We start from the raw sequence: 24,850 nt of genomic DNA on the forward strand, positions 1-24,850 counted from the left end.
GGTGTCCTCATCCGTAGTCTCCCGAATGTACTTTTTAAGATTTTGGTATATAGCTTCAGTTAGAAATGGGGTAAAAGGAGCCATTGTTCTGCATAAAGTATAAAGAACATCGAAGAGTACGTTTAATGCAATTAAAGTGTCATCTTTTCCATATTCTCCCTAGACATGAATTAGAAAAGCCATTGCCAATATGAGAACATGCTTTTAATCGTCGCCTGTTAAATCGAATGTACCAATTTGTCATATCTTCGATGAGTTTAAGAAGCCTCGGTACAACGGTATATAAACGATATTCTAAGAAATCAAAACTTGACAAGATTCAAGGGGATTTCAAACCTGACATTTCTTTTTTGACGAACCCTATAAGACTTTGACAACTGGACAAAATCCACATATCCATCACATTATCGCTTGTTTCGATGTTGGGGTTATACACAAAATCTATATTTTCTAATTTCTTCAATAACCGCACTTGCATTTCAAAAAAATTATAGCTATTCCACCATGGAATTATAACTTTTGTAACAACATCCTTGACTCCTTCTTCCTTAAATTTTAAGGGTTCAGCACGTACAACGGGAGAATTAATGAGATATAATCGTAGTGCATCTGCACCATACTTTTCCAAAATAATAGTTAATTCCGGGTAGTTTTTCAAACGTTTTGACATTTTTTTGCCATCAGCAGCAAGAACTAGTCCATTTACAATAACATTTTTGAAAGGCGCAACCCCAAATAACTGAACACCGATAACAAGAAGAGTATAAAACCAACCACGAGTTTGATCAAGACCTTCAGCGATAAAGTCAGCAGGAAAACGTTCCATAAATTTTTCAGGATTTTGAAATGGATAATATACAGATGCATATGGCATGCTATTAAAATCAATAAATCAACATATACATGTAAGTCTACCTTCCAGATTCAAACCAACAGTCGAAAACCTCTTCGATTCTTCTAAGTACACCTTTGCCTTTTCTAGAAGGTATAGTAATATGATCTATCTTATCCCGATGGATATCAGTCAAATTGCGTTCTCCAGAAAGTTCTTCAAGTTCAGCAATTGAGCCTACGCATACAATTTCTTCAAAATCATCAGAGACCCAAAGAGGTATAGGTGTTCCCCAATAGCGGTTTCGAGAAATATTCCAATCACGAGCACCTTCAATCCAATTGGTAAAACGTTTATCCTTAACAAATGATGGCACCCATGTAGTCTTTTCGACAGCATCTAGCATTTCTTTTGTATATTCTTTAACTTTTACAAACCATGATGGGACAGCCCTATATAAAAGAGGTGTATCAGACCTCCAGCAAAATGGATAACTATGTACTATCTGAGTTTGCACAATTAGTCTTTCTTTCTCCTTAAGAACCTTCTGTATAGCTTTATCTGCATCCTAATTAACGTTAAAATGTTTCATTAAATGATTAAAATCACCTTAACGTACATTCCAGCAAAATCAGTGATTTCAGAAGTAAAATATCCTCTTTCATCTAATGGACAAGGAGGGTGAATATTTTGGTCAATAATTCCATTCTCAATAGCTACGTTGTAATCGTCTTCACCAAATGCAGGCGCTTGATGAACAATTCCAGTGCCATTATCAGAAGTAACGTATTTTGCAGTAACAACTTTAAATGCTTTTCCTTTGAAACGCTCATAAAAATAATAAAAGGGAGGATCATATTCCCAATTTTTCATGTCAATACCTTTAATAACCTGTAATTTAACAAATCCAGCCTTTTTGGGATCTTTATAAAGAACTCCTAAACGATTCTCTAATAAAATAAAATTTTTCTGAGAACTTTGATCATGTATTTTAATATATTCAAAATCAGGATTCACACATAAACTAAGATGAGATGGCAATGTCCACGGAGTCGTAGTCCATGCAAGCAATAATGTAGATGGATCATGTATTAAAGGAAATGATACAACAACTATCTAATTAAAAAAAACAAAATAACCAAAAAACTTACTGGATGGATCAACAACATCTTTATAATTCTGTTGAGCTTCAAAATTACTAAGAGGCGTCGTACAAGCTGTAGAATATGGCATAACTCGAAAACTCCTATATATTCTGTTTTTTTCATAGAGCATTTTAAAAATATACCATACAGATTGCATAAATTGAGTATCAAGTGTTTTATAATCATTATCGAATTCAATCCAACGACCCAATCTTTCAATTCTTTTTCTCCACTCATAAGAATACCTCATAACAATAGAACGACATTCATTATTATACCTAATAATAGTAAGGAAAACAAAAATAAAATTCCTGCTATTACTTTTCAATTCCCATTGCTATTACATCATCTTTTCCATTAATCCCGAGCTTTTTATCTATTTCATGCTCAACAGGTAAACCATGACAATCCCAACCAAATCGGCGCTCAACATAATGTCCTGTATTATGTGCATACCGAGTTACTGTATCCTAGATACTTAGATCAGCACATTCAATAATACTTATATTTAAATTGCTGAAAACCTTAATAGTAGACGCTAAAACAATGATTAAAAAAATAAAAAAGCATAATTATATACCAAGAATATGACCGTAATGTGGGAGTCCTCTTTGTAGACGCTTAATATGAATCTCTAAATTTATTATCCTACTTACGTAGCAAAAGGAGGTCCATCATAAAAATTAAACGGTTTGCGCCCTTCTGAAAGCATTAAAGATGTTTTAAAGGCATCAATTTCTTTCCAAAACTCAAGAACTTTCAGTTCTTCCGAAATAACATCAAAATTAGTCATTTTAAGATAAAAAATATCTTAAAAATTTTTTCTTAATTAGTTTTTCAAAAATAACAAAACTTATTAAATATTAATCCTTAATCCTAAAAATGGATCTTAAAAACGTTAAAGAAACACTAATACTGAAGTTAACAGTCTTTTTATATTTTTTTTGGATCAAAAAATCTTAATTCGTTATTAAAAAATAATTAAACATATTATTAAAAGAATACATAGATTAAATTTCCTACTTTAGAATCTATGTTTTTATTGAAAAAAAAACAAAAAAAAAAAAACAAAATAAGTATAAAAAACTTTATTTAAACAAATAAAACATTTTAAAACATTTTACTTACATACAATAATATTATATATTATTAGTCATGTTAATAAAAAAAAGAATATTTTTCCTCAATCTTGGAAAAATATAATATAATAATTTAAATAATTTTTAATAAAACCAAATTACAAAACATGTCTAATTAAACAGTTATATACGTATAATTTAAAATAAACATATATTTTTAAAACTAAAAAAAATCTAATACAAAAATAAACAATTAACAAAATAAATGTGTATAGAAAACCCATCGTACATAATATTAAAAGTAATTGTAATATTACAAAAAATACAGAAAAATTACTAACCAGAACTCTAAAATAAAATTTAAAAAATAATAAATATAAACAAATTTTGTTATAAGTTAATACTAATAAAAAAAAGAAAACGTAAAAAATCATATACTCCGCAGCAATTTACTTAAATACAAGAAAATCATGCCAAAATATAAATATAACAATTAAATAAGAAAAAAAATACCGAAAGAAAAAGAAAATGCCAATATTTAAAAATAAGAATGATTTAAAAATAAGAATGTATCACACAAGACCATCATAGAGACTCAAGGCCTGAACAATTGTTGAATCCTTCTTACTTCCTTCTCGAAATTCTTCCAATGTGAGACAACCATTGTGATCCTACATGTATATCAAAAAAAAAAACTATAAATAATAACCAAATATAAACCTTATCCATCATACAAAAGATTTTATTAACACGCTAACTGAATTAACTAATGTAAAATCACACATCAACATACTTTTTCCGGAGTATCTTCATCTTCTGGAAGCTTAACCATACTTCCAACCATTTTATAAATTGCTGCCACAATCTGAAGCATCTCTTGATATGTAATAACACCATCATCATCAATATCATAAAGACGAAATGCCCCTAAATCATATAAATATAAAATAAATACAAAACCTTGTAAAAACATACATACTAGCTTTTCCTCAAGACGCCCACGAGATGTAACAGATAAAGCACATATAAACTCTTTAAAATCAATCATACCATTCTTATCCATATCAAACACATTAAACACATAGTTTGCAAACGATGACGGATCTAAATTTATTAAAACTTAAAAAACACTTAGAGACAAACCTCCAAAAGGAAAAAACTGCTTATAAATACCCTGAAACTCCTCTTTACAAAGATGCCCAGTAGGGCAGTCTTTAAGAAATCCTTTATACCTAATATTTCAATTACATATTCCACTAAATTCTGATAATACCATTGCTGAAGTTCTTTTTTATCAACTATAAACGTTATTATTTTCTTCTAAGAAGACTAACTTACATTTAGTAAGCTCTTGAAGTTCCTGAAGTTGCTCTTGACTCAACTTTGACTGCGTTTTACCCATAACGTTAATATGCTCCAAAAATGCGTGGAGTAATATTATAAAAGATAATCGATAATCGCCGATAACTTTTTAAAACAAAAATATATAATTGAACTCGAAAAAACATATTATTTAACTTTAATAACTTTATACTATCTCTTTTACAGTATTTTATCTCAATATGTCCAAAAACTTCGTAGAATTTATCAATATATTCACTTAATCTCAAATGGATTATAACAAATTTGAAATACTTGCAGCAGCAGCTACATCATTCTGTTCTGCACTTGCAAGCACATTCGATGCAACGAATATATATACACATGCAACAGCAGTTATAAAAGCAAATGCTGCATTTCAAGAACTAGTTGATCAACGTAAATCTTATCAATATGTTATGTCTACTCATTCTTTCTCAGTTGCCCTACATCAGGACAATATACAACGCATCAGAACATTAAGTAACGAAGCAATTGCACTGAATGACCAACTAGACCAATGCATGCATCGTCTTTTAGATGCACACAAACGTTTAAATGAGACGATAGTTAAGGATGAAAAATTTACATCAACACGCACGGTTCCTCATACGATGCTTTTAAATTACGCAGCAAAAATATCTAAATTTTCATCTGCACCAAATGGCTATGATCCAGACAATGGCCTTTATGGGAACACGCCAGCATACTTTCCATGGCCTCCTGAGGATGCTATGAGAAAAGGAGTTCTTATGATGCCACGAACACAAACAGAATTTTTTGGTACAAAAACATCAACACCATCTACAGAAATAGACCAACCTAACATCCCAAACGACGAATTACCAACAGAACCAATACCTTCAAAAAAATCATATATAAATGTTTTTGACGGACTTGATTTATATGAACCAAAGGACTCCGACGAAACCAATATGCAGTAATCGAGAAACAACCTTATGTTTACATTTAAATGAACAAAAAGACATATATCATCATTTATTAATATATATTAAATATATACGCATTTATCTATCATGATCAGTATTCAAAAAATAGATCTTATTATTTTATTCAATTAGAATTATCTTTAGTAGTTCATTTTTACATATACTATATTTTTAGCCTAGTATCCTAACTCATACCTCCTCTTAACGGTTTAGCTATTTTCCCAAGATTCAAATCTGAAGATGGTAAATAGTCTTTTAGTATTAATAAAGATAATATTTTTCATATAAAAAACATATTACCTCGTGTCTTTTTCAACCTCTCTTTTAATATTTGGAGTTGTCTTTCAAATGCGCGATTTTGATTGACAAGTTTTTCTTGAGCATCATGTAATAATGTTTCTAAATTCAAAATGCGCTCATCTCGTAGTGCTAGTTTACGTTCTACAATAGAAATTTCTCTCTTTAATGATATATTTTGCTCCACCAACTAATTTATTAATCTTATTAATCATATTTCAACAAAACTTACTTGTTTTTGTATAACTGTCAACTGTTCCAAATTCTTTTCCAAAGATAGCATTTTTTTTCGTTGAGTTTTAGTATTATTATTACGCAAAATATTATTATATTGTTCACGAATTTTATTAAGAGATATTTCCAATTCAACTACCTATATTTCCATAAGTAGCTCTAAAAACGAAAATCATATGCACCTTATCACGACGTTCCCTAAACTCGTTCATTAAAGTCTTGCTCATCATGTTAAATTCTTCACTTTTCAAAGTAATGTTATTCATTATATTATCTTTATTAGAAACATCACACTATATTAAAATTAAAAAAAAATATAATTAAACTATACATACTTCCTGCATCATAGAAACTTTTTCGTTAGACCCTGAATTTTCATCTTTAGTTATTTTATAAGATATTTTAGAGTTATCCTCTTGCAACAAACTATTATATATTTGCATATTGCATGCCTGATTAAACAATATTTCTTGAGTTTTTATGCATTGATTATTCTCTTCTAATAATATTTTGTCTATAAGAAACTGATATTCTTCTTCAACATATTTTAATCTTTTTTCTAATAAAATATTGTTTTTTTTAAGATTATCAGCATGATTCATTTGTTCATTAAGTGTAGATTCTAAACTAGAAATAACAGTTTGCATTTCAGTTAACCTATCCTTTAAAACTTTTGTATTATTATTAGATATTTCACTAAGATTATTTATATCATCCAAAAACTGTTTTGGACAGACAATTTTAGCACTAGTTAAATCATTTTCGTCTGTTATCTGTTTTGTTTTTTTCTTTTTTAACGGCTGTTCAATAGAATCAAATTCAGCAGACATTTTGGCCTCACAAAAATTTTGCTTTAAATTATTTAACTCAGACAAAAGATTAACATTTATACATTTTAAAGACTCCAATGTTATATTAGTTTCCTTATTTTCGAATACACTTTTCTCTAATTGCAACTGTAAATCATTAAGTTCTATAGTCAATTTTTCATTATTCTAAAACTATTAAAAGCAATTTATAATCATCAACTACAATTACCTTAAGAATTTCATTATTATGTTCTTTTAAATATAAAATTTCTTCTTTTGCATCTTTCAAATCCTTTTCTTGATTTTCTAATAATACCTCTTTTTCTGAAATCAAATCTTGTAACTCGTTCTCCCTTTTCAAAAAATCATCTTTTTCATCTTTTTCCATTGCAATATTTTGAACAAATGGTATTGATCTTTTTTCTAATACAGTAGTTTTTATAATATCATTTTTTTCATTATTCATAACAACTTTAGACTCTTTAACGTTTATAACCATTCTTGGGGTCCATTTTTCCTGAAAAACTTTTTCTCCACTTCGCCAAAGATTAAGTTCACTTTCAAGAGCAATAATATATTCAGAATAAGCAAATATTTGAGCCTTTGCCTTTTTAAGCAAATGCTTAAATTCACTAGAAGAAAGTTCCTGATTAACCTTAGCCCTATTTTTAACCGCTTTAACTCTCATCCCAAAACGAATAGTAGAAATGGTCTCTGATTCATCACTTATAGATGATGAACAGTTAATGATGAGAGTAGTACGAGAATTTCCACCAAGTGATTCTTGTAATATACGAGTGAGTTTCGAATCACGATATGGTATATGTGTTGACTTCTAGATTAGCAATAATCAAAAATCAAGTTAAATAAATACCTTTCCATCAGTTAAAGAATTAATCACTAAACCCAGTGTCGAAAGAGACTTATTTATTTTTTTTGCTTCTTCTAATACCTGTCCAGTGGCACCAGTCTTAGCCACTTTTTCAGAGCCAGCAAGATCCACTAAAAAAAGCTGACTGCTTTTTATATTTTCCGTTTCAAGATTCTTCTGAGTAATTATAATACAAAAAATAGCATGAGATCTCGAACTTTCAGTATTAACATCTAAAGCTATCAAACAAAACCCATACAAATTGATTTAACCTACTTGTTGCAGCAGCTGCTCGCACTTGATTGCCTTTTTTAATAATTTGATAAATTTCTGCCAACGACGAAACATATATTTCTCTCAAACCCTTTACATAAATTCCTCTACTTTTTTCTTCATGAATCGGCAGGTTATTGTTTTGTGCTAGCACATATCAGCATATACCAGAACCTACAAAAAACCAACGGCACAAAAGATCCTTGATCTTCTCCATATATATCTCCATATACGAAACTTTCACCGTATACTCAATATTACTCAAAGATTCCATAATATTCTTAAAGATTTGCGTAACAATCCGAGGAATTATCCCTTTCAACTCTTCGTTCTCAATATCCGGTCCCTGATTATCTTTTTTAACACCTCCAAAACACCTTTCTGCTCGTAATTACCATCATAGTATATGTTTTACCCGATCCCGTATGCCCATACGCAAGAATTGCCCCATTATACCCATTCAAAACATCTTTCTCTTTCAAACACAGTTCTACACACATATTCCACATACCATTCACTGTAGACAGTGCCGAATACTCAAAAACATCCATCTGCCGTGCTGACCCATCAAACACTCGATCAAACACAAAACATCCACTCAATTCCTTTGTCTACAACCATAAAACACCTTATTTATCCCCTTTATTCCTCACCTCTACTTGCAATGTCTTCCCGTCCCCCAAAACTCTTAACGTCTTACTACTACATTTCTGTTCTGATTTGCCTAATGGTCGAAACCGACATACTACTTTAACATTGCTTGATGCCGTCATTCATATACTGCACGGATTTGCGCAACTGTTTGTACAACTGACATTGTTTCTTTGAACAAATGCCACGCTGACCGTTACAACTGAAAGATTATTAACGGTCTTTTTATATCATTCAATATAAGTAAATAAAGTCGTTATTTACACAAAAAAATAACGTCTTAGCAATATAAATAACACATTGATTGGCAAATTAAATTAAAGAGAATAAAAAAGAAATAAATGCAGAAATAGCATATATAATACATATATAATACATACATAGCATACATAACGCATACAACACGTATACAATACACATATAATACACATATAATACACATATATAATGCATATATATCACATAAAGGACTAACAAATCAAAAATCAATAATTCTCACCATATTACAGCGTGTATGAAGTATGTCGAGCGGCAAAAGAAACAAAAAGCAAAAAAAGGCAAATAAAAAAAAAACATAAAACAAACAATATATATAAACGAAATACGTATATAAAATGCATATACAACAAATATACAACGCAAACATAATTATATAAAGGACTCTATAGACATACGAAAAACGGATACAAAAAACATTTCGGCGAACTCGGGTGCACTTACAAAACTTTGACGTAAGAAATATAAAAATTAAAACGTTTAACAATTCTTAAATATAAATAAATATAAATAGAAATGGTAAAGAAGTCAAACGCATAAAACGTCTAACAAAAAACAGTCAAGTCCAGCACGGCGCCGTTTAATGCGGGATTTCAAGGTATTTTGTTAAAAAAATGAAATACAAATTGATATTTTATTATAGAGAATGCAACAAGATCCACCAGCAGGAGTCAGTGCGTCACCGATTGCAGACAATGTTATGTTATGGTATGGAGTTTACGTGGAAAAATAAGGAATAACAACAACAGGAACGCGGTGATTATTGGTCCGGCAGAAACACCGTTTGAAGACGGGACATTCCGGCTTGTTATGCAATTTGATGAACAGGTTTGAATAAATAAAAGTGTTTAAAACAAGAATGACTTATATAGTATCCAAATAAACCTCCGGTCGTGCGTTTTCTTTCAAAAATGGTAATATCAGAAGGAAATTAAAGTCTTTGTTGATTCACATAGTTCCACCCAAACGTTTATACAAACGGGGAACTGTGTCTTGATATCTTGCAGAACCGCTGGTCCCCAACATATGATGTAGCAGCCATCCTTACGAGTATTCAATCATTATTAAATGATCCAAATAACAATTCGCCCGCAAATGCAGAGGCAGCCCAACTTAACAAAGATAACAAAAAAGAATATATAAGGTAGATTTAAAAAAAGTACTAAAAAGGGTGTTTACGGTTTCAGACGTGTTAAAGAAACAGTTGAGTGGTCGTGGGAATAATACTTAAATATGTTTGACGAAAAAACACATCCAGACCATCCAACAAGTCCAATATATTCTGAGAACTATATTCAGTCGGATTTTCTGGATGCACCTATCTCTCCGAAAAATCCTTCAAATCATACAAAAAAATCTCTTTCACTTACACCAGAATACACTCATTCACCAAATATATCTCACGATGTTAAATATACTCACATGGACAACAGCTTAACTGTAAATATGCAACTCTCATACAAAATAGACCTATTTCGACGTGGCATTACACAGATTCAAACACTTATTTCTCAAAGTATATTTTCGTGTATTTATTTATTATTAACATTATAGATGTTCTTCAAATGTGTGGTAATTCAGTCGTCCTGCTCATTTGTCATGCAATCACAAATATTCAAGTAGTAATAGCGAATGTAACAGATATCCCATGCAAAGATGCAACATTGTGCGTACTTTTGCAACAGATTTTGGAAAGGATGAATGACTGTTTACTATTGAGCACAGAAATGTTATATACATATCAATTTTCTAATGTTCCTCTTGCTTGGAGACGATTGTATGCATATGCAAGTGCATTTAAAGCAATGGCAGAGATGAGTATGCATCAAACAGAAGCCAAGATAATAGAGACCCTTGATATGGCACTAATTATGACGGGAGGGGTCGATATTAAGCATTTTTTAATGGAACTAGTGAATATACAGAATCCAAAGGCTTTGTCAAATCAAGAAATATTACCTACTTTTCATCCAGAAAAAAATATTGAACAAGTAACAATTCACTTTCCAATTCGCAGCATGCAATCACCATCTGTACACACATTTCAAAATGATATATTAGCAGTCCAACAGCCACTCATCATAAAGAATAGCATTAATCATTGGCCAGCATTATCTCAAGAAGGCTGGATAAAAATTGATACCTTATTAAACAAAACACACCAAGGTCTTCGTATTGTTCCTGTAGAAATAGGAAGGAATTATACAGATCAAGCATGGGGACAACAATTAATGCCTTTTTATGAATTTCTGAAGAAATATATTTTACAAACAAAAAAAACATCTAATACACACGGAACAGAGAAAGAGGAAATCGGCTATCTTGCTCAACATGATATATTTTCTCAAATACCAGCATTAAGAGAAGACATCATGGTGCCCGATTATTGCTTTACAACACCACCTCCTATACCTTCTCATCTTCAAGCATTTATTGAAGAAATGCCGCTCCTTCATGAACCTCTTTTAAATGCATGGTTTGGAGGGAAAGGAACAGTTAGTCCTTTACATACAGATCCCTATCACAATATTTTTTCTCAAATAGTAGGGTGGAAATATGTGAGATTATATGCGCCCGAGGAAAACGAAGCTTTATATCCTCGATCATTTGAAGGAGGCATAAATATGAGCAATACGAGTCAGGTAAATTACTGTTTATAAATGAAAACCCATTAATCAGTATAAAAAAAGATTGATCTCGATAATCTAGATACCAAAAAATTCCCAAAATTTTCAAACGCAAAATATGTAGAAGGCATTATTGGTCCTGGTGACTGTCTTTATATCCCAGTAAGCCATTAGCTCTTTAGTCTGTATTTAACAACATTATAGGTGGGTTGGTGGCATTATGTAAGAAGTTTAAGTGTAAGTTTTAGCGTAAGTTTTTGGTGGAATTAATATCCATAAAAATATATTACACAAAAGAAAAAAGCATTATAATGCATCCGAGATATCGTTACTGTATATGATTCATATTTTGAAACTTAAATTTTTAAAACTTAAAACAAACTATCCAGAATTTTATGGACAACCTCAACACCCAAGAAAGAAGCGCTATTCGCAGGAAATGATCGAAGAATTGCCGGTACAAACCCCGGAAAAAAACGAAAGATACCCCCTTGACGATATAATGTAGTACATGCTGATCTAAAACTTATATTATCTGAACCTTGTATAGTTGATTTTATCGTATCAATAGGAAACATAATAGACCACATAGCAACACCAGAAAGTCCTTAAAAAATTAATTATTCTGTATAAAATTTCCTACTTACCACCAGCCATAATAGTTGTTCCAATAGATAATTTAGAATCATCTGGCATCATATATCTTTTCGTAGCTTCATATACACCAAAATAAATAGCAGAGCCTGGACCATCTCGAGCAAATGTCAAGCATCCGCCTCTAAATACTAACAAGATTAGTCCTAATAGTTTACAAATGACAATTCTAAACATGATTTTATGCCATCTGTTTTATACAAATGCCTTAATACATCAAATACACCATTAAATCTATTTTTCTCATGCTGTCCCTGAATTTGTAATATAATTTTAACACGTTCAAATGGTGCAGTAACAAATGTAGCAGGAATAGCTGAAAGAAAGCCTGCATATACAATATGTTGAATTGTTAATTCAGAAGATACACCTGAAACTTTTCTTATTAAAAATTTGAAAAAGTCATAACCACTGCATCCCATTTATAAGCATTTCAAGAACAAAAAAAAACAAAATATACCAAAATGTAACAGAAATAATAGGAACAGTTCCAAGAAGAGGAGGTATCAAACCCTGGTAAAGTCCCTAAAAAAGTTATATTTTACAAAAAGAAGGCAATAACAACAAACAAAAAAGCCATTCTGTGAAAGGATCTTCTTAGCTACATCAAGTGATCCAGTATAAAACCCTTTTTTTGCAATCTGCAACCGTACTTTCACAATATCTAAAAAGTCTAAATTTAACATAAAAACACTTGAAAACACACCAAATGGGTGCCCAACAAGACTATAACAAAATATTAGCATCTTTAGAATAATCGTAGCAGAATTTTGACTCAAATCTTACACTGCACAAGCACCACCAAATCCTCCTGAAATAAGCCATTTTATTGATGACAAAAAAGGCGTTTCATTCTTTAACTTTGTACTTGGATGCTCCAAAGAAGCATTTAAAGTTTCGTCCATAATTTTCTAAAACTCCATAGAATCAACCTTTAAAAATTTATAAAACGGCTTTTTAGACAATATCAAACTAAAAAAATACAAAATGGTAACTTATATAATATAAAATCAAATTATTTTAATAATAAAATAAATTTAATATTCATATCATATCCATATCAACAAACTATATTATTTATTTTTCTAACCATTTATAAAAATACACCCAATAAATACCTTCTACACATTCTTATCGCTCTTTTTCCAAATCTTAAACCAATATAAATTTGATTAAATAGTTACACTATTAAAAACATTTCTTAATTACTATTCAATAATATTTTAACCTCATTTTCACTAAAATTTCACCAGAATATACTTTAATTCAGTATAAATATATTTTATATTAACAAACTTAAAATTCATTATGCTACTCGATACTAGAAACGTTTTTCTGTAACAACAGTAATATCATGAAGACCTTTTATATTTTCCTTTAAAATTTTCTCTACTTCTTGACGTATCCAATTTAAATCTTGATCATTTTTAACATCTATATGAATTACTCCAGTGCATTTTTCTTCATTATTCATCCAAAATCGAAACTTTTTAAGACACATTACTCCAGAATATGCTTTTACCATATTTAACGCATTATAAATATTATATTCAAAATCATGAGGAACAATTAAAAGAAGACTTTTGGAACATGATATAATCAACGGAATAGCAGAAATAAATATTAAAACTGCAATAAGAATTGAAGCTATAGAATCAAATCCAACCCAGCCAAACTGATGTATAAGTAATGTAGACACAACTACACCAACCGAACCAAGAGTGTCAGCAAATATATGCAAAAAAACGCTAAAATAATAAGTTTTAAACAACAAATTTCTCTATAAATACTATACCCATGAACATTAGCATTATGATACGAATTCTAAGACACAATAAATGAAAAAATATTTTTCCTAAAAATACTTACATTGATATAATTATTTACAGAATCATTCAAGAAATGAACTTTATGTTGATTTTTTTCAAAGCAATCAAAATCACCAGAAGTTTGAGTATCAGGGAAATGAGAGTGATTAGAATGATGGTGATGATGATGGTGATGATGACTAATTTAATTAAAAAAATAAAAAATTTAAAACAATCTTACCCATGCTTAAATAAAAAAATACCTACAAGATTTACAATTAAACCAATAATACTAACAATAAGAAGTTTTTCTACATGAATTTCTTCCGGTTTTAAAAGTCGAGAAACAGCCTCTCCAATAATAGATATTGATATTAATAGTAAAAATAAACTATTCATAAAACCTGAAAGGACTTCTATCTTCGAAAAACCAAATGGAAATGAAAAAGACGGAGGAAACTTGCTCATAACGGATGCTAATAATCCAACAAGTAATCTAATTCCATTATACAAGCTTCATAAATTAAAATTAAGAGTTACGCAAAACAATCAAATGCCATATGAATCGAATCGGAAATAAGGCCAAGAGAATTAGATAGAATTCCATAAGTCATTTGTATAAACATAAATGCTGAATTCAAAAGAAAAAAATAAAAAATACTTCGTGAATCACGATTTTCCATAATAAATTTTAAGCAAGTTTTTAACGTATGGACATATACATTATTATTTCCAAAAGGATAAATCACAGAATTTTCAAAATGACTTAAACTTTTATAAAGGACTAAATCATTAAACCAAATTAAATGTTTTATTATACTTACAATAATATATCAAAAGTATATTTGAAATATCAATCAAACTAGGCAATTCTTTTAAAAATAAAAGCTGATAAGACAATATTACACCAATTGTCAATGGCCAATAAAATTTAATCATAAATGTAACATCAAAAATCTTAATTGATTTTAAAACCAGATGAATAATACTTGAAATGGTGACCAAGATAAACGTAAATATAGAGCATTTAAAATAATAATACTGAAAAAAATACTCCAAAACAATCATGGGAATACAATATAAAGTAGAAAATAAAAAACAAGAAGAATCCATCGGTATATCAACATTACATGACAATATTGATGCCAATCCTGCAAAAAAATAGCCAAACATAATACTCAATTTAAAATCTAATACTGTTAATTCAACCATCATATATCTTACTACACCAATTACGTCTCAAGAGATCCACACATGCAAAAACCGCAATAGAAAAAAATAATCGCTTTCTATACATAAACTTCCCAATTATCTCATTATTCATAAACATACGAACAAAAACTGTTGGAAAAATCAATACCATTGCCCTTTTCCTAGTCAATATCATACATGCTTTATACGACCATTCACCTTAAAGCATTAAGTCTCATTGCCGTCCCATAAATCAATAAAACATAAACAAACACAGACAAAGACTTAGAATACATCATACTAAATTGCTTACAGTCCCTAAAAACCTCTTTTCTTAAAATTCTAATTCCATCTTGACGCAATATTATTTTTCTGTCTTCTAATCTCAAAAAAAAACAACTAATTGCCAAGCAAAAAAACACACAAAATAAAAGCAATCCAAAAGGAATATCATGTGCTACTTCAGACTGTTTTACAGCATCTAATCCCACTACTACCAGTACTAGACTTAATCGTTCACCTAACATATTTAATCGTTTTTCATAATGCCTAAAAATCTATCAAACACATATCTCTTCCTACACAAATATACAAACCGTTTAAACAAAAAAGAATCTTCATTTTTTATTATCAAAGACTGCATGTTGAATAACGTCTGAACACTTTAATGTGCTCAGCGTCTCTAAAGAATTGATTCGACGATCTACAGTGTCGAACGTATATTTTTTTACAGCAATAGGAGAAGAATTTTTCTTAAAAAACAAATAAAACGTAAACAAAAGGGGACTATTCCATGTCCGTTGGATGGGGCATTGCCATTATATCTGTATGCATTTTTTTTGCAGGTTTTAAATTTCAACAACGGCAAAAATCTCGTTTCAATGATAAAAAAAGAAAATCAAAGCGATCCGTATGTCTTGTAGTATTGGGAGACATTGGAAGAAGTCCCCGTATGCAGTATCATGCACTTTCTCTTGCCCAACATGGTTTTGAAGTAGATCTTGTAGGTTATCGAGGTAGATTTCATCTAACAAATAAACATCATCTGATAAGCAAATTCAGGTTCATTTGTATTTCCAGATGTAGATAAATCGAAAAATATCCGGATAAAATATGTTACTCTTCCACCAAAATTCCTGGAGACACATAGTTTATGGCTTTTTTTCCTAACAGGAACAATCAAAGCATTTTTTCAAGCATTTTTCTTATTTTTTATATTAATCTACTCAACACACTCATTTGAATACCTAATTGTACAAGTATGGATCGTCAATTATATGAATTTTCCTAATTTTAAAGAATCCACCATCAATTCCATCATTTGTAGTAACTCGTCTTGTATGTTTAATCCGATCGACCAAATTGATTATTGACTGGCACAATCTTGGGTATTCAGTCCTCTCATTAAAACTAGGGCCTAATCATATATTGGTGAAATTTCATAAATGGTAATATATGCCTTAAACAACAAACATAATACAGATATTTTAGGTACGAAAGGGTTTTTGGGAATTCTGCTGACATTCATTTTTCTGTTTCTTACGCAATGACATCTTTTCTTAGAGAAAAATGGAATTACAAGTATAATTTTATATTTTTAGATATTTTTGACTTAGATAGATCACCAATCCATACTTTATATGACCGACCACCGATGCATTTTAAGCCCCTTGATAACCTAGAAAAATCATCCTTTCTCTCTACATTTGTTCATACATATGATTTTGATATTTCAAATGAAAAAACAAAGTTACTAGTTTCTTCAACATCTTGGACAATTGATGAAGATTTTTCTATTTTACTAGAAGCATTTATTGCTTTCGATAAAGCAAACATAATTCTTAGCAAAGATTTTGAGCCACCATCTATACTTGCAATTATTACTGGTAGAGGCCCTTTAAGAAAATTTTATGAACAAAAAATTAAAAGTTTAAATTTAAAATATGTTAAAATTGTTACAATATGGCTAGACGCTAAAGATTATCCTCGTTTTATTGCTAGTGCAGATTTAGGCATATGTCTTCATACCAGTTCTAGTGGCTTAGATTTACCAATGAAAATAGTGGACATGTTTGGCTGTGGAATTCCAGTATGTGCTATTGAGTTCCCAGCGTATGCATTTATTTTCATGCTCTTTAACCATATATAACTATATTTAGTCTTACTGAGCTCGTAAAAGATGGAAAAAATGGCATTATTTTTAATTCTTCAGCTCAACTTGCAGATTCTTTGAAGGTTTGAAACATAAATTGTAGTAATAATAATAATTCTTAAAAGAGGCTATTCCATTCTCATGAAGAATTGAAAAAATTAAAAGAAGGAGCAATGAAAGAATCCCAATACCGATGGCATAATGAATGGGATGCAAAAATAGCACCGTTATTCACAAAACCTCATCACATTTCTAATAATGCATCATAATTACATTTCCATTTAATTAATACAGACAAAATATAATCTTATCAAAATCCCTTACTTTTTTTTCGTCTTTAATTTTAGTTTCTTAGCTAATGCTTTTTTCTTTCTACGGAAATCAGCACCAAAACTTCCTGCAACACCATCGTCTTGATCATCTGTTCTTTTAAGGCTTTTAGAGACTATCCCTTCTTTAATTAAAGGTGGATAATAAAGTTCACTATCTAAAATTCTCCAATCTTCACCACCAAAAACAAAATCCTGACGCTTTTTTTTATTTTTTTTATTTTCTTTTGGAAGACGTACAAAATTTTCTTCCTCATATTGCCTTTTTCTTTCAAAATTTCTTTGTTCTTGAGCTGAAGCAGAGTGAAGCCTCTTTCCATAAGAAAGAATATTAGAACCAATAGACGGCTCCGATATAGGTGCCAATGACATTTCTGAAGTAATGAAATCACGGAGCGTATGATTTGGCTGCATACGATGTTCTACATATTCAGACGGCAATGTAGAAGATATTCTAGGGGGACGATAAACATCCTGTTTATGTGAATCATCTTTAACATCCAACACATCTTCAGATACAAGACTCTCAGGATTTGGTTTATATGAAAGTGCATCTATATTTGTAAATCAAATATTACAAAAAAAAAAAAACTTACCTATTTTTTCCAATTGAGCTTTTTCAGAAAACGAGTGTTTCTCAACATTAGCCAAAATCTTATCTATCTGATACCGAAGTTTTGTTTCAATCGGCTGCACTCCTTTCTCCAATATAATTCTAAGTTCTATCAAACGTTCAACTATAGATACATATTTTCCTTCAGAAATAGATTCACCACGTATCTTCAAAAGAATTAAAAACACAAGATTATGTAAATATGACAAAAACAAATGTGATTTCAATGATAATAATGATATCCCCTTATCTATAGGTAACAAGCTCGTTAAATCTTTAAGTGACTTCTTTGACTGCTGTAATGCTATCTGAATAGTTGAAAGCAATAATGAAACATCTGAACATGACATAAACAAACAAACGCGCTCTCTTTATAAAAATATTACTTAAAATCTTAATATTTTCTTTTAAAAAAAGTTGATCGCTATCGATCAATTTATGTTTTACCCTAAGATTTGATAATCCAGTAGTTCATAACCTTTTTTAAAAAAATAATCATAATCAGCAAAAAGTCTTATGGTTATCAAATCTATATATAAAGCCTTATATTTTTGTAAAAAATATATCATTACACTATGACATTATTTCATCATGTTTCTGATAAGCAAGAAGATTTTCTCCATTTTGAGTAAACTCAGCCCATTGAAAAAACTAATATTTTGTAAAAAAATACAAAAATAAATAAAAAACACAAACCTGGCATTTTTTGCCATTACCATTGATAAGTTTATCTGTATTACAGCTCCAAAAATATTTACCTTTAGTATTCTCTTTTTTTTGAACACAACGCAATACACATGGAACACCACATTTACACTTTGGTATATATTTTGGTTGATATGTTTTACGACAAAACCTAAGTCATTAAATCTAAAAAAATAAAACAAAAATCTACAAACCTATATGTTATACTTATTCTTGCTGTCCCAGATACAGGATGAGGAGTGATAGTATGCGCAGGATGAATTGAATGTTTATAGATCTCTTGACATGGAGGATGCCTAAATAAATTAACAATAATATTACTATTGCAAAGCCATCACATAATTAATAAAGAATTGTGTGGAAGATGAATACTTTTAATGCTTTCATGACATTCAAGACTAGCACATTTTAAACGAAATTCTCGTTCAGCACCTAAAGAAATACATGCTATAGTTGGCATAGGTCTATTATATTGAGTAAAAGATTAACAAATGACTAAATATTAACCCTATATAAGACAATTCATCTGAGTGATAACCAACATTTTCCTTAGCATTAGCATATCTATATTTCTAGTTAAAAATATACAAATATTAAACTATTCTGTACAAATTTGCAACAGCAAAATTAGGATCCCACTCACTAGAATCTTGATATTCCAGACGCTTCCTACTAGATATGACCTTATTAACAATATCTTTAACAAGAATTCGAGCTTCATTCATTTCTTCAGGAAATGGTCTAATATTTATGATCTAAAAATATTTATATATTTGATAATAGCATATTAAACATGCCTCCAATCCATTGTGGAAAAACTTTTGTTTTAACAAACCATTTTCGTCAAAATGAAGATAATAACAAGATTTATGTGGAGAAATAACATTTCGTTCAAAAAGACGAAATTCACGTCTTTTCCATGTTTCACTTTCCTTCAACATTTTCAGAAGCAAAGAATTAGCCATTTCATGCGGTAGTACATTAGGAATTAAAGTGCAAAGAGTTAATTTAGCTATATCCATTAACCAAATAAATATAGACAAAGATACTACCTATTTGTTCTGAAAAATATAAATGAAGCACATGCGTATTAGTCCGTTTTAAAACATCAAGAGAATCATTCCGCTGCATTTTTATCGGCAATGAAGAAGCTGATAAGTCTTGTTTAGCTAACGAAAGACATCTACATTTATATTCACGTTTTTCTATAAATTCATCGATCTTCCTTTGCTTTTTTAACTTTGGAAAGATATTTTTATTTTTTAAACAAGAATTCAGAGATGCATTCAAGATATTCTGAACAGAGCCATCATTTTCTATCAATTTTTCAAGAAGCATATGGACTGAATCATCTGGAAAAATAGAAGCAAGAATACCAAGCTTCATTTCCGTATCATTATCATCAATATTACACGTAATCTTATCCATTTTTATAAAATTAATATACTTAACAGTATATTAATCAGACAATAGATCATTCAAACATAAATGTTTTATTTCCAAAACAAAAAATAATTTTTAAGAAAAATAGCACAAAATCCAAGAAATAACGTTTCTAATTGCTATAATTTCCGTGATATCTAAAAAGTTAAACATTAATATTATAAAGAAAACTTTATCATTTTATAAAACAAATAATTCAAATACGAAGACATTTATAAAGTTAATTTGCAACAAAAATACATACCTCATCAATTTACTTATTATAAAAAACATATGATTTTATCTTAGAGGTTAATAAAAAAATATTTTAAAAAGATCAAACATAAAAAATTATAAAAATAATCGTTATCATTTACATATATATTTAACAATATATATATATATATAATAGTAAATTAAATACATATTTTTACATTATTTAAGATTTTATCAAAATTAGTATATTTTATTTGAAAAAATAATTCATTTTTTAGAAGTAAATATACATTTAAAATATAGCAATTTTAAAGTATAAAATACTTAATCTTATAAAATAAATTGTAATTTGTTTTTACAGTAAAAAAAATATCTTAAAAAAAACCATTTACAAATTCAAATTTGCAATTTTTATATTAACAAATTATTTTTTTTTCAATTATACTTTTAATTTCAAATATCAAAAAATCAATAACTCAAATACTAAACTCCATTAATGCCAGCGTATTGAAATTTATTGGCTTATTTTAAAAATATTTTTACAAAATATTAAAACAATCTATAAAAACAAACTTTACCTTTATATCATAAATACATTTTTTTAATCTTTTATAATCAACACAAAATAATATAAAAACAAAATATAATAAACATATTATTCATTTTAATAAAACAAATTTATTCATTCATTAACTAATTAGTTAAAATTCCTAATAATTACACACACACACACACATATACATATATATATATATATATATATATATATATATATAATTATAAATCTTATAGACCATGCATGATATTAACTAATTGTTAAGACACACAAACTTATTTTTGTTCAAAGCGCTGCTCAAGTCTCTTTTTTTCCATTTCAGCGATCTCTTTTAATTCTTCTTTTGTTGCATTATATTTAGAAGTCAACTACCACGATTAATGAAAAAATATTTCAAGCTTTAAAAACACATACTTGATTCATAGGATTATCAGGATGCTTGGCAAATTCTTTATAAATCAATTCTTTATATTGCTGCAATCGCAAGCCTTTATGTTCTTCTTTCAACTGCGGAAGCCGATACTCCTCATATGCACTTAAAGCTGCTTTAAACCGTCGTTCAGGATGCTTATCAATTTCCGATATCAATTTTTCATTTCCTTTCGTTTGCAATGAAAGCAACTCCAAAGCATCATCAATGTTCGCTAAAACTATTTAATAACCAAATAAAACACCTTCTACAAAGTTACACGCCGAATAAGTTTTAGATTTTTCAAAGAGATTGTCAATTGTTGATTTATGATCCGCCTTTTTTGATGATCCACGGGAAACATTTTTTAAAGAGATATTTCGCAACTCATCTGCTTCTAAAGCATTCCTTTCTGCTTTCTACTTATATTAAGACAATAAAAACAAAAATATACTATATTTCTATACTTTTGCTGCTCCTTCTTGTCTTTTCTGTATTTCTCGTTCTTTCTTAAGATTTGATGCCTTAGTTCCAACAGACCACTTAGCATCTTCTTCAGCATCACGTTTTTCCTTCTGAGCAGCTTCTTCACGGCTTCTAGCAGCTTCTTTTTTTTCTGCTCTTTTCTTAGGATTGGTCATTATCAAATGATAAAAGATACGATCGATAAAAAGAAACTGAAGTTGAAAAAAATGGATTAAAATAGCTAAATATTAATTCCGAAAGAATATTCCAGATTATAATATTAATATAAAAATACTCTTCAAACATATTTCAAGTTTAAGTGATAAATATCGACCTTATAAATTTATCAATAATAACAAGACATTCCTTAAAAATGATTTATTTACAAGAATCCAAGACGAGCTATTTTCATGAAAGTAATAATTTAAATATCTATATTATCAGAGACAAAAATAGATGAATCATCATCTTTAGAATTATCTTTTGGGTCATCTTTTGAATCATCTTTTGGATCATCTTTAAAATCATCTTTAGGACGATATAAAGAACCAAATAAGCGCAACATTAAAACACTAGAAAAATGTAAACAAAAATATAAACAATATTAATAGAAATCACTTTCTATCTTTTTTTGAAAGCATTAAACTTTCAAAGATTAAATACTTAATATGGTACAGTAGATCACTTACTTAGCACTAACATTACTTTTCCATATTGGAACAACTACTTTAAATTTCATTTTAACATTGTCATCATTTTCGAGATTTGCTTCCATTATTGCACATCCTAAAGACATTTTTTCCAATGACGTTCTTGCCTCTCCTTCAGGAAACATGTCTATCTTTGGATAACCATAATCTAAAAAGATCTTTAGTTCTTTAAATCCTACATGTACAACTCTTTCAGGTCCTATCCAAGGAAACAAAATTTCGATACCCTCGTTTTGAATTCTCCACCTACAATTGTTTTCAGCTGAAACATTTTTAGGAAGCTCATGTTTAGTAAACATCTTTACGCCACCATGGACAAATTTTATTCTATTTTCATTATGATATAAAATATTCTTTATTTTTTTTGATAAAAAATATATAAAACGCGTAGGAACCCCATTAACATTACGTATAACGTATTCAGAAGAAGGAAATGAATCAGAAATATTATAAAATGACCTTTCAAAAGTTAAAAAAATAAAAACAAAAGGCGATTTACTTAATGTGCTTTATTTCTTCATGATTTTCCGGAAGAAACTTAAAATACTCACTAATTTTCTGAAATTTTGAATCTTTTTCTTGCATCTCCTCAGTAGGATTCAAAGGATTAAATAAATTATCATTATGTGAAATTATATTTTCTAAAATGCTTTCTGAATGTATTCTTTCATCAATGAAACTAGTCTCTGTCTTAATTTTTTTAAGTGGAACAGACGCCTCCTGTACAATATTCATTTCCAAATCATTTGACTCTCTTTTTTGTTTATTTAAGTTTTCTTCAGAATTATTACCACCTGAATCATTGAGTTTTCCAATCTTTTCAAATACTGCTACAAAAAACCCTCCAGTATTTTGAAGATGAGGATATATTCTCAAACTATATGAAATTAATTTTTATAATATTTTCAAAAAAGAATACCATCTTTCAAGAGAAAATTTCTCTACCTCTTCCTCACTTGGAGGCCATAACGATCTCGGCATTTTTTTATTATTCATGGAGATGCGTTCATCAAATTCAATAATTTCACCATTATTATCTATTACTTTCCATACACAAATACCTTTTCTTCGTTTAAGTTCAGGTAATTGATCTGAAACATCAACTAGTCTTATAGAATTGCCATATGTTCTCAAAACAGAAGATACAACTGCCTCATTTTCTATAGGATTTAACGAGCATGTCGAATATACCAGTTTCCCATGAACCTTTAGTAACTGTAAACCTCGAATCAGTATGTTTACTTGTGACCTATTACCATAAAGTTAACTACACCAATGCATTTTATTTTTCTTTTTTTATAATTTTCTTACAAATGCAACCCAAAAGCTTGCCTTACATCCCAATCTTTCCACAAATTAAGATTTTTACGAATAGTCCCATCTCCAGTACAAGGAACATCTGCAAGTACACGATCAAACTTTAGAATTCGTTTTTTTGACGTTTTAGAGGGCTCAGATAATGTATCAATCCCTTCATCTACAAAAAAATTTGGCAATTTAGATGCGTCATGATTCGTAACAATCATACAAGGAGAGTTAAAACGCTTAACCTGATGAACAAGCATATATGCCCTCTTGAAATCAACATCATTAGCGATCAAGAACCCTCTAGGATATATTTGAGAAACATTAGAATTCAATGACTCATCACCATCGTTAATATTGGCATGAATAGCCTCAAGAAGCTGTGCAGTTTTCGATCCTGGAGAAGCACATAAATCTATAACACTATGATGTGATTTTACATCAAGAAGAAGTGCAGGAATCATAGATACAGCTTCCTGACGAGATATATTGCCCTAATACTCATCAGTTATTTCTTAATTTATAACTAAATATACAGATTCTGTTTCATAGAATAACCAATCCTGAAAACTCTTAAAAGCTTTATTTTTCCGAATAACTGCTTTTGGGACATCAAGAGAATATCCAAGTTGATCTGGATACCAAGAAATTGGAATTGGGTGAGCAATTTCTTTATCTTCATGTTTAAGACCAGAAAAAAGAGGGAAATATTCATTTTCAAAATGACGTTTAACAATAAAAGAATGCCTTATACAAAATGTTATAATAAAACAGTCAAAATTAACAATTTTTACTTTTTAGATCCAGAAATCCTGAATGTAGTTGGTAAACTTGTTTTAATACAATCCATAAACACATCCCACTCATCATCTTCAAGAATACCCTGCTTTTTATAATAATCTTCCATCTTTT

The 24,850-nt window shown here is 29.4% G+C and overlaps 13 protein-coding genes across 13 annotated transcripts; 4 read left to right on the top strand and 9 right to left on the bottom strand.

Moving 5' to 3' along the window:
• Positions 1–139: 139 nt before the first annotated feature.
• Positions 140–2,770, bottom strand: T551_01732 (isoleucine-tRNA ligase; the record flags this gene model as incomplete). The annotated part of the gene is made up of 9 exons (XM_018373995.1): positions 140–294; positions 337–875; positions 916–1,400; positions 1,442–1,944; positions 1,984–2,255; positions 2,299–2,447; positions 2,502–2,515; positions 2,558–2,586; positions 2,634–2,770. The coding sequence occupies 9 exons, from the start codon at positions 2,768–2,770 to the stop codon at positions 140–142; spliced, it is 2,283 nt and encodes a 760-aa protein (XP_018229740.1).
• An 858-nt stretch (positions 2,771–3,628) lies between these two features.
• Positions 3,629–4,458, bottom strand: T551_01733 (calcium-binding protein NCS-1; the record flags this gene model as incomplete). The annotated part of the gene is made up of 7 exons (XM_018373996.1): positions 3,629–3,727; positions 3,777–3,809; positions 3,850–3,983; positions 4,032–4,160; positions 4,200–4,288; positions 4,330–4,354; positions 4,395–4,458. 7 exons carry the CDS (start codon positions 4,456–4,458, stop codon positions 3,629–3,631), a joined length of 573 nt encoding a protein of 190 aa, XP_018229741.1.
• Positions 4,459–4,666: 208 nt separating this feature from the next.
• T551_01734 (uncharacterized protein) lies at positions 4,667–5,359 on the top strand (the record flags this gene model as incomplete). The annotated part of the gene is made up of 1 exon (XM_018373997.1): positions 4,667–5,359. One exon carries the CDS (start codon positions 4,667–4,669, stop codon positions 5,357–5,359), a length of 693 nt encoding a protein of 230 aa, XP_018229742.1.
• A 190-nt stretch (positions 5,360–5,549) lies between these two features.
• On the bottom strand, positions 5,550–8,622 carry T551_01735 (uncharacterized protein; the record flags this gene model as incomplete). The annotated part of the gene is made up of 11 exons (XM_018373998.1): positions 5,550–5,617; positions 5,666–5,852; positions 5,895–6,035; positions 6,079–6,189; positions 6,232–6,891; positions 6,935–7,537; positions 7,580–7,815; positions 7,853–7,996; positions 8,039–8,195; positions 8,245–8,460; positions 8,503–8,622. 11 exons carry the CDS (start codon positions 8,620–8,622, stop codon positions 5,550–5,552), a joined length of 2,643 nt encoding a protein of 880 aa, XP_018229743.1.
• Positions 8,623–9,292: 670 nt separating this feature from the next.
• Positions 9,293–10,000, top strand: T551_01736 (ubiquitin-conjugating enzyme E2 2; the record flags this gene model as incomplete). The annotated part of the gene is made up of 7 exons (XM_018373999.1): positions 9,293–9,295; positions 9,336–9,374; positions 9,420–9,484; positions 9,526–9,604; positions 9,649–9,690; positions 9,733–9,920; positions 9,964–10,000. 7 exons carry the CDS (start codon positions 9,293–9,295, stop codon positions 9,998–10,000), a joined length of 453 nt encoding a protein of 150 aa, XP_018229744.1.
• Positions 10,001–10,009: 9 nt separating this feature from the next.
• On the top strand, positions 10,010–11,673 carry T551_01737 (uncharacterized protein; the record flags this gene model as incomplete). The annotated part of the gene is made up of 4 exons (XM_018374000.1): positions 10,010–10,292; positions 10,331–11,418; positions 11,467–11,565; positions 11,608–11,673. The coding sequence occupies 4 exons, from the start codon at positions 10,010–10,012 to the stop codon at positions 11,671–11,673; spliced, it is 1,536 nt and encodes a 511-aa protein (XP_018229745.1).
• A 101-nt stretch (positions 11,674–11,774) lies between these two features.
• Positions 11,775–12,962, bottom strand: T551_01738 (uncharacterized protein; the record flags this gene model as incomplete). The annotated part of the gene is made up of 6 exons (XM_018374001.1): positions 11,775–12,010; positions 12,051–12,188; positions 12,233–12,468; positions 12,518–12,582; positions 12,627–12,783; positions 12,844–12,962. 6 exons carry the CDS (start codon positions 12,960–12,962, stop codon positions 11,775–11,777), a joined length of 951 nt encoding a protein of 316 aa, XP_018229746.1.
• A 416-nt stretch (positions 12,963–13,378) lies between these two features.
• Positions 13,379–15,699, bottom strand: T551_01739 (uncharacterized protein; the record flags this gene model as incomplete). The annotated part of the gene is made up of 9 exons (XM_018374002.1): positions 13,379–13,805; positions 13,853–13,881; positions 13,927–14,065; positions 14,107–14,361; positions 14,406–14,649; positions 14,690–15,055; positions 15,102–15,232; positions 15,276–15,605; positions 15,653–15,699. The coding sequence occupies 9 exons, from the start codon at positions 15,697–15,699 to the stop codon at positions 13,379–13,381; spliced, it is 1,968 nt and encodes a 655-aa protein (XP_018229747.1).
• Positions 15,700–15,849: 150 nt separating this feature from the next.
• On the top strand, positions 15,850–17,477 carry T551_01740 (chitobiosyldiphosphodolichol beta-1,4 mannosyltransferase; the record flags this gene model as incomplete). The annotated part of the gene is made up of 7 exons (XM_018374003.1): positions 15,850–16,072; positions 16,110–16,315; positions 16,356–16,504; positions 16,548–16,637; positions 16,677–17,168; positions 17,216–17,291; positions 17,334–17,477. The coding sequence occupies 7 exons, from the start codon at positions 15,850–15,852 to the stop codon at positions 17,475–17,477; spliced, it is 1,380 nt and encodes a 459-aa protein (XP_018229748.1).
• A 51-nt stretch (positions 17,478–17,528) lies between these two features.
• T551_01741 (uncharacterized protein) lies at positions 17,529–18,500 on the bottom strand (the record flags this gene model as incomplete). Its single annotated transcript, XM_018374004.1, has 2 exons — positions 17,529–18,091; positions 18,134–18,500. The coding sequence occupies 2 exons, from the start codon at positions 18,498–18,500 to the stop codon at positions 17,529–17,531; spliced, it is 930 nt and encodes a 309-aa protein (XP_018229749.1).
• Positions 18,501–18,723: 223 nt separating this feature from the next.
• T551_01742 (uncharacterized protein) lies at positions 18,724–20,283 on the bottom strand (the record flags this gene model as incomplete). The annotated part of the gene is made up of 8 exons (XM_018374005.1): positions 18,724–18,801; positions 18,847–19,006; positions 19,050–19,151; positions 19,194–19,319; positions 19,363–19,419; positions 19,465–19,596; positions 19,675–19,867; positions 19,908–20,283. The coding sequence occupies 8 exons, from the start codon at positions 20,281–20,283 to the stop codon at positions 18,724–18,726; spliced, it is 1,224 nt and encodes a 407-aa protein (XP_018229750.1).
• Positions 20,284–21,324: 1,041 nt separating this feature from the next.
• On the bottom strand, positions 21,325–22,099 carry T551_01743 (uncharacterized protein; the record flags this gene model as incomplete). The annotated part of the gene is made up of 4 exons (XM_018374006.1): positions 21,325–21,417; positions 21,464–21,693; positions 21,739–21,877; positions 21,926–22,099. 4 exons carry the CDS (start codon positions 22,097–22,099, stop codon positions 21,325–21,327), a joined length of 636 nt encoding a protein of 211 aa, XP_018229751.1.
• Positions 22,100–22,347: 248 nt separating this feature from the next.
• On the bottom strand, positions 22,348–24,845 carry T551_01744 (uncharacterized protein; the record flags this gene model as incomplete). Its single annotated transcript, XM_018374007.1, has 8 exons — positions 22,348–22,495; positions 22,542–22,568; positions 22,613–23,092; positions 23,133–23,510; positions 23,553–23,882; positions 23,945–24,432; positions 24,475–24,685; positions 24,733–24,845. 8 exons carry the CDS (start codon positions 24,843–24,845, stop codon positions 22,348–22,350), a joined length of 2,175 nt encoding a protein of 724 aa, XP_018229752.1.
• Positions 24,846–24,850: the final 5 nt, after the last annotated feature.

This window comes from Pneumocystis jirovecii, assembly GCF_001477535.1.
Source record: "Pneumocystis jirovecii RU7 chromosome Unknown supercont1.7, whole genome shotgun sequence".
NCBI classification, from domain to species: domain Eukaryota; kingdom Fungi; phylum Ascomycota; class Pneumocystomycetes; order Pneumocystales; family Pneumocystaceae; genus Pneumocystis; species Pneumocystis jirovecii.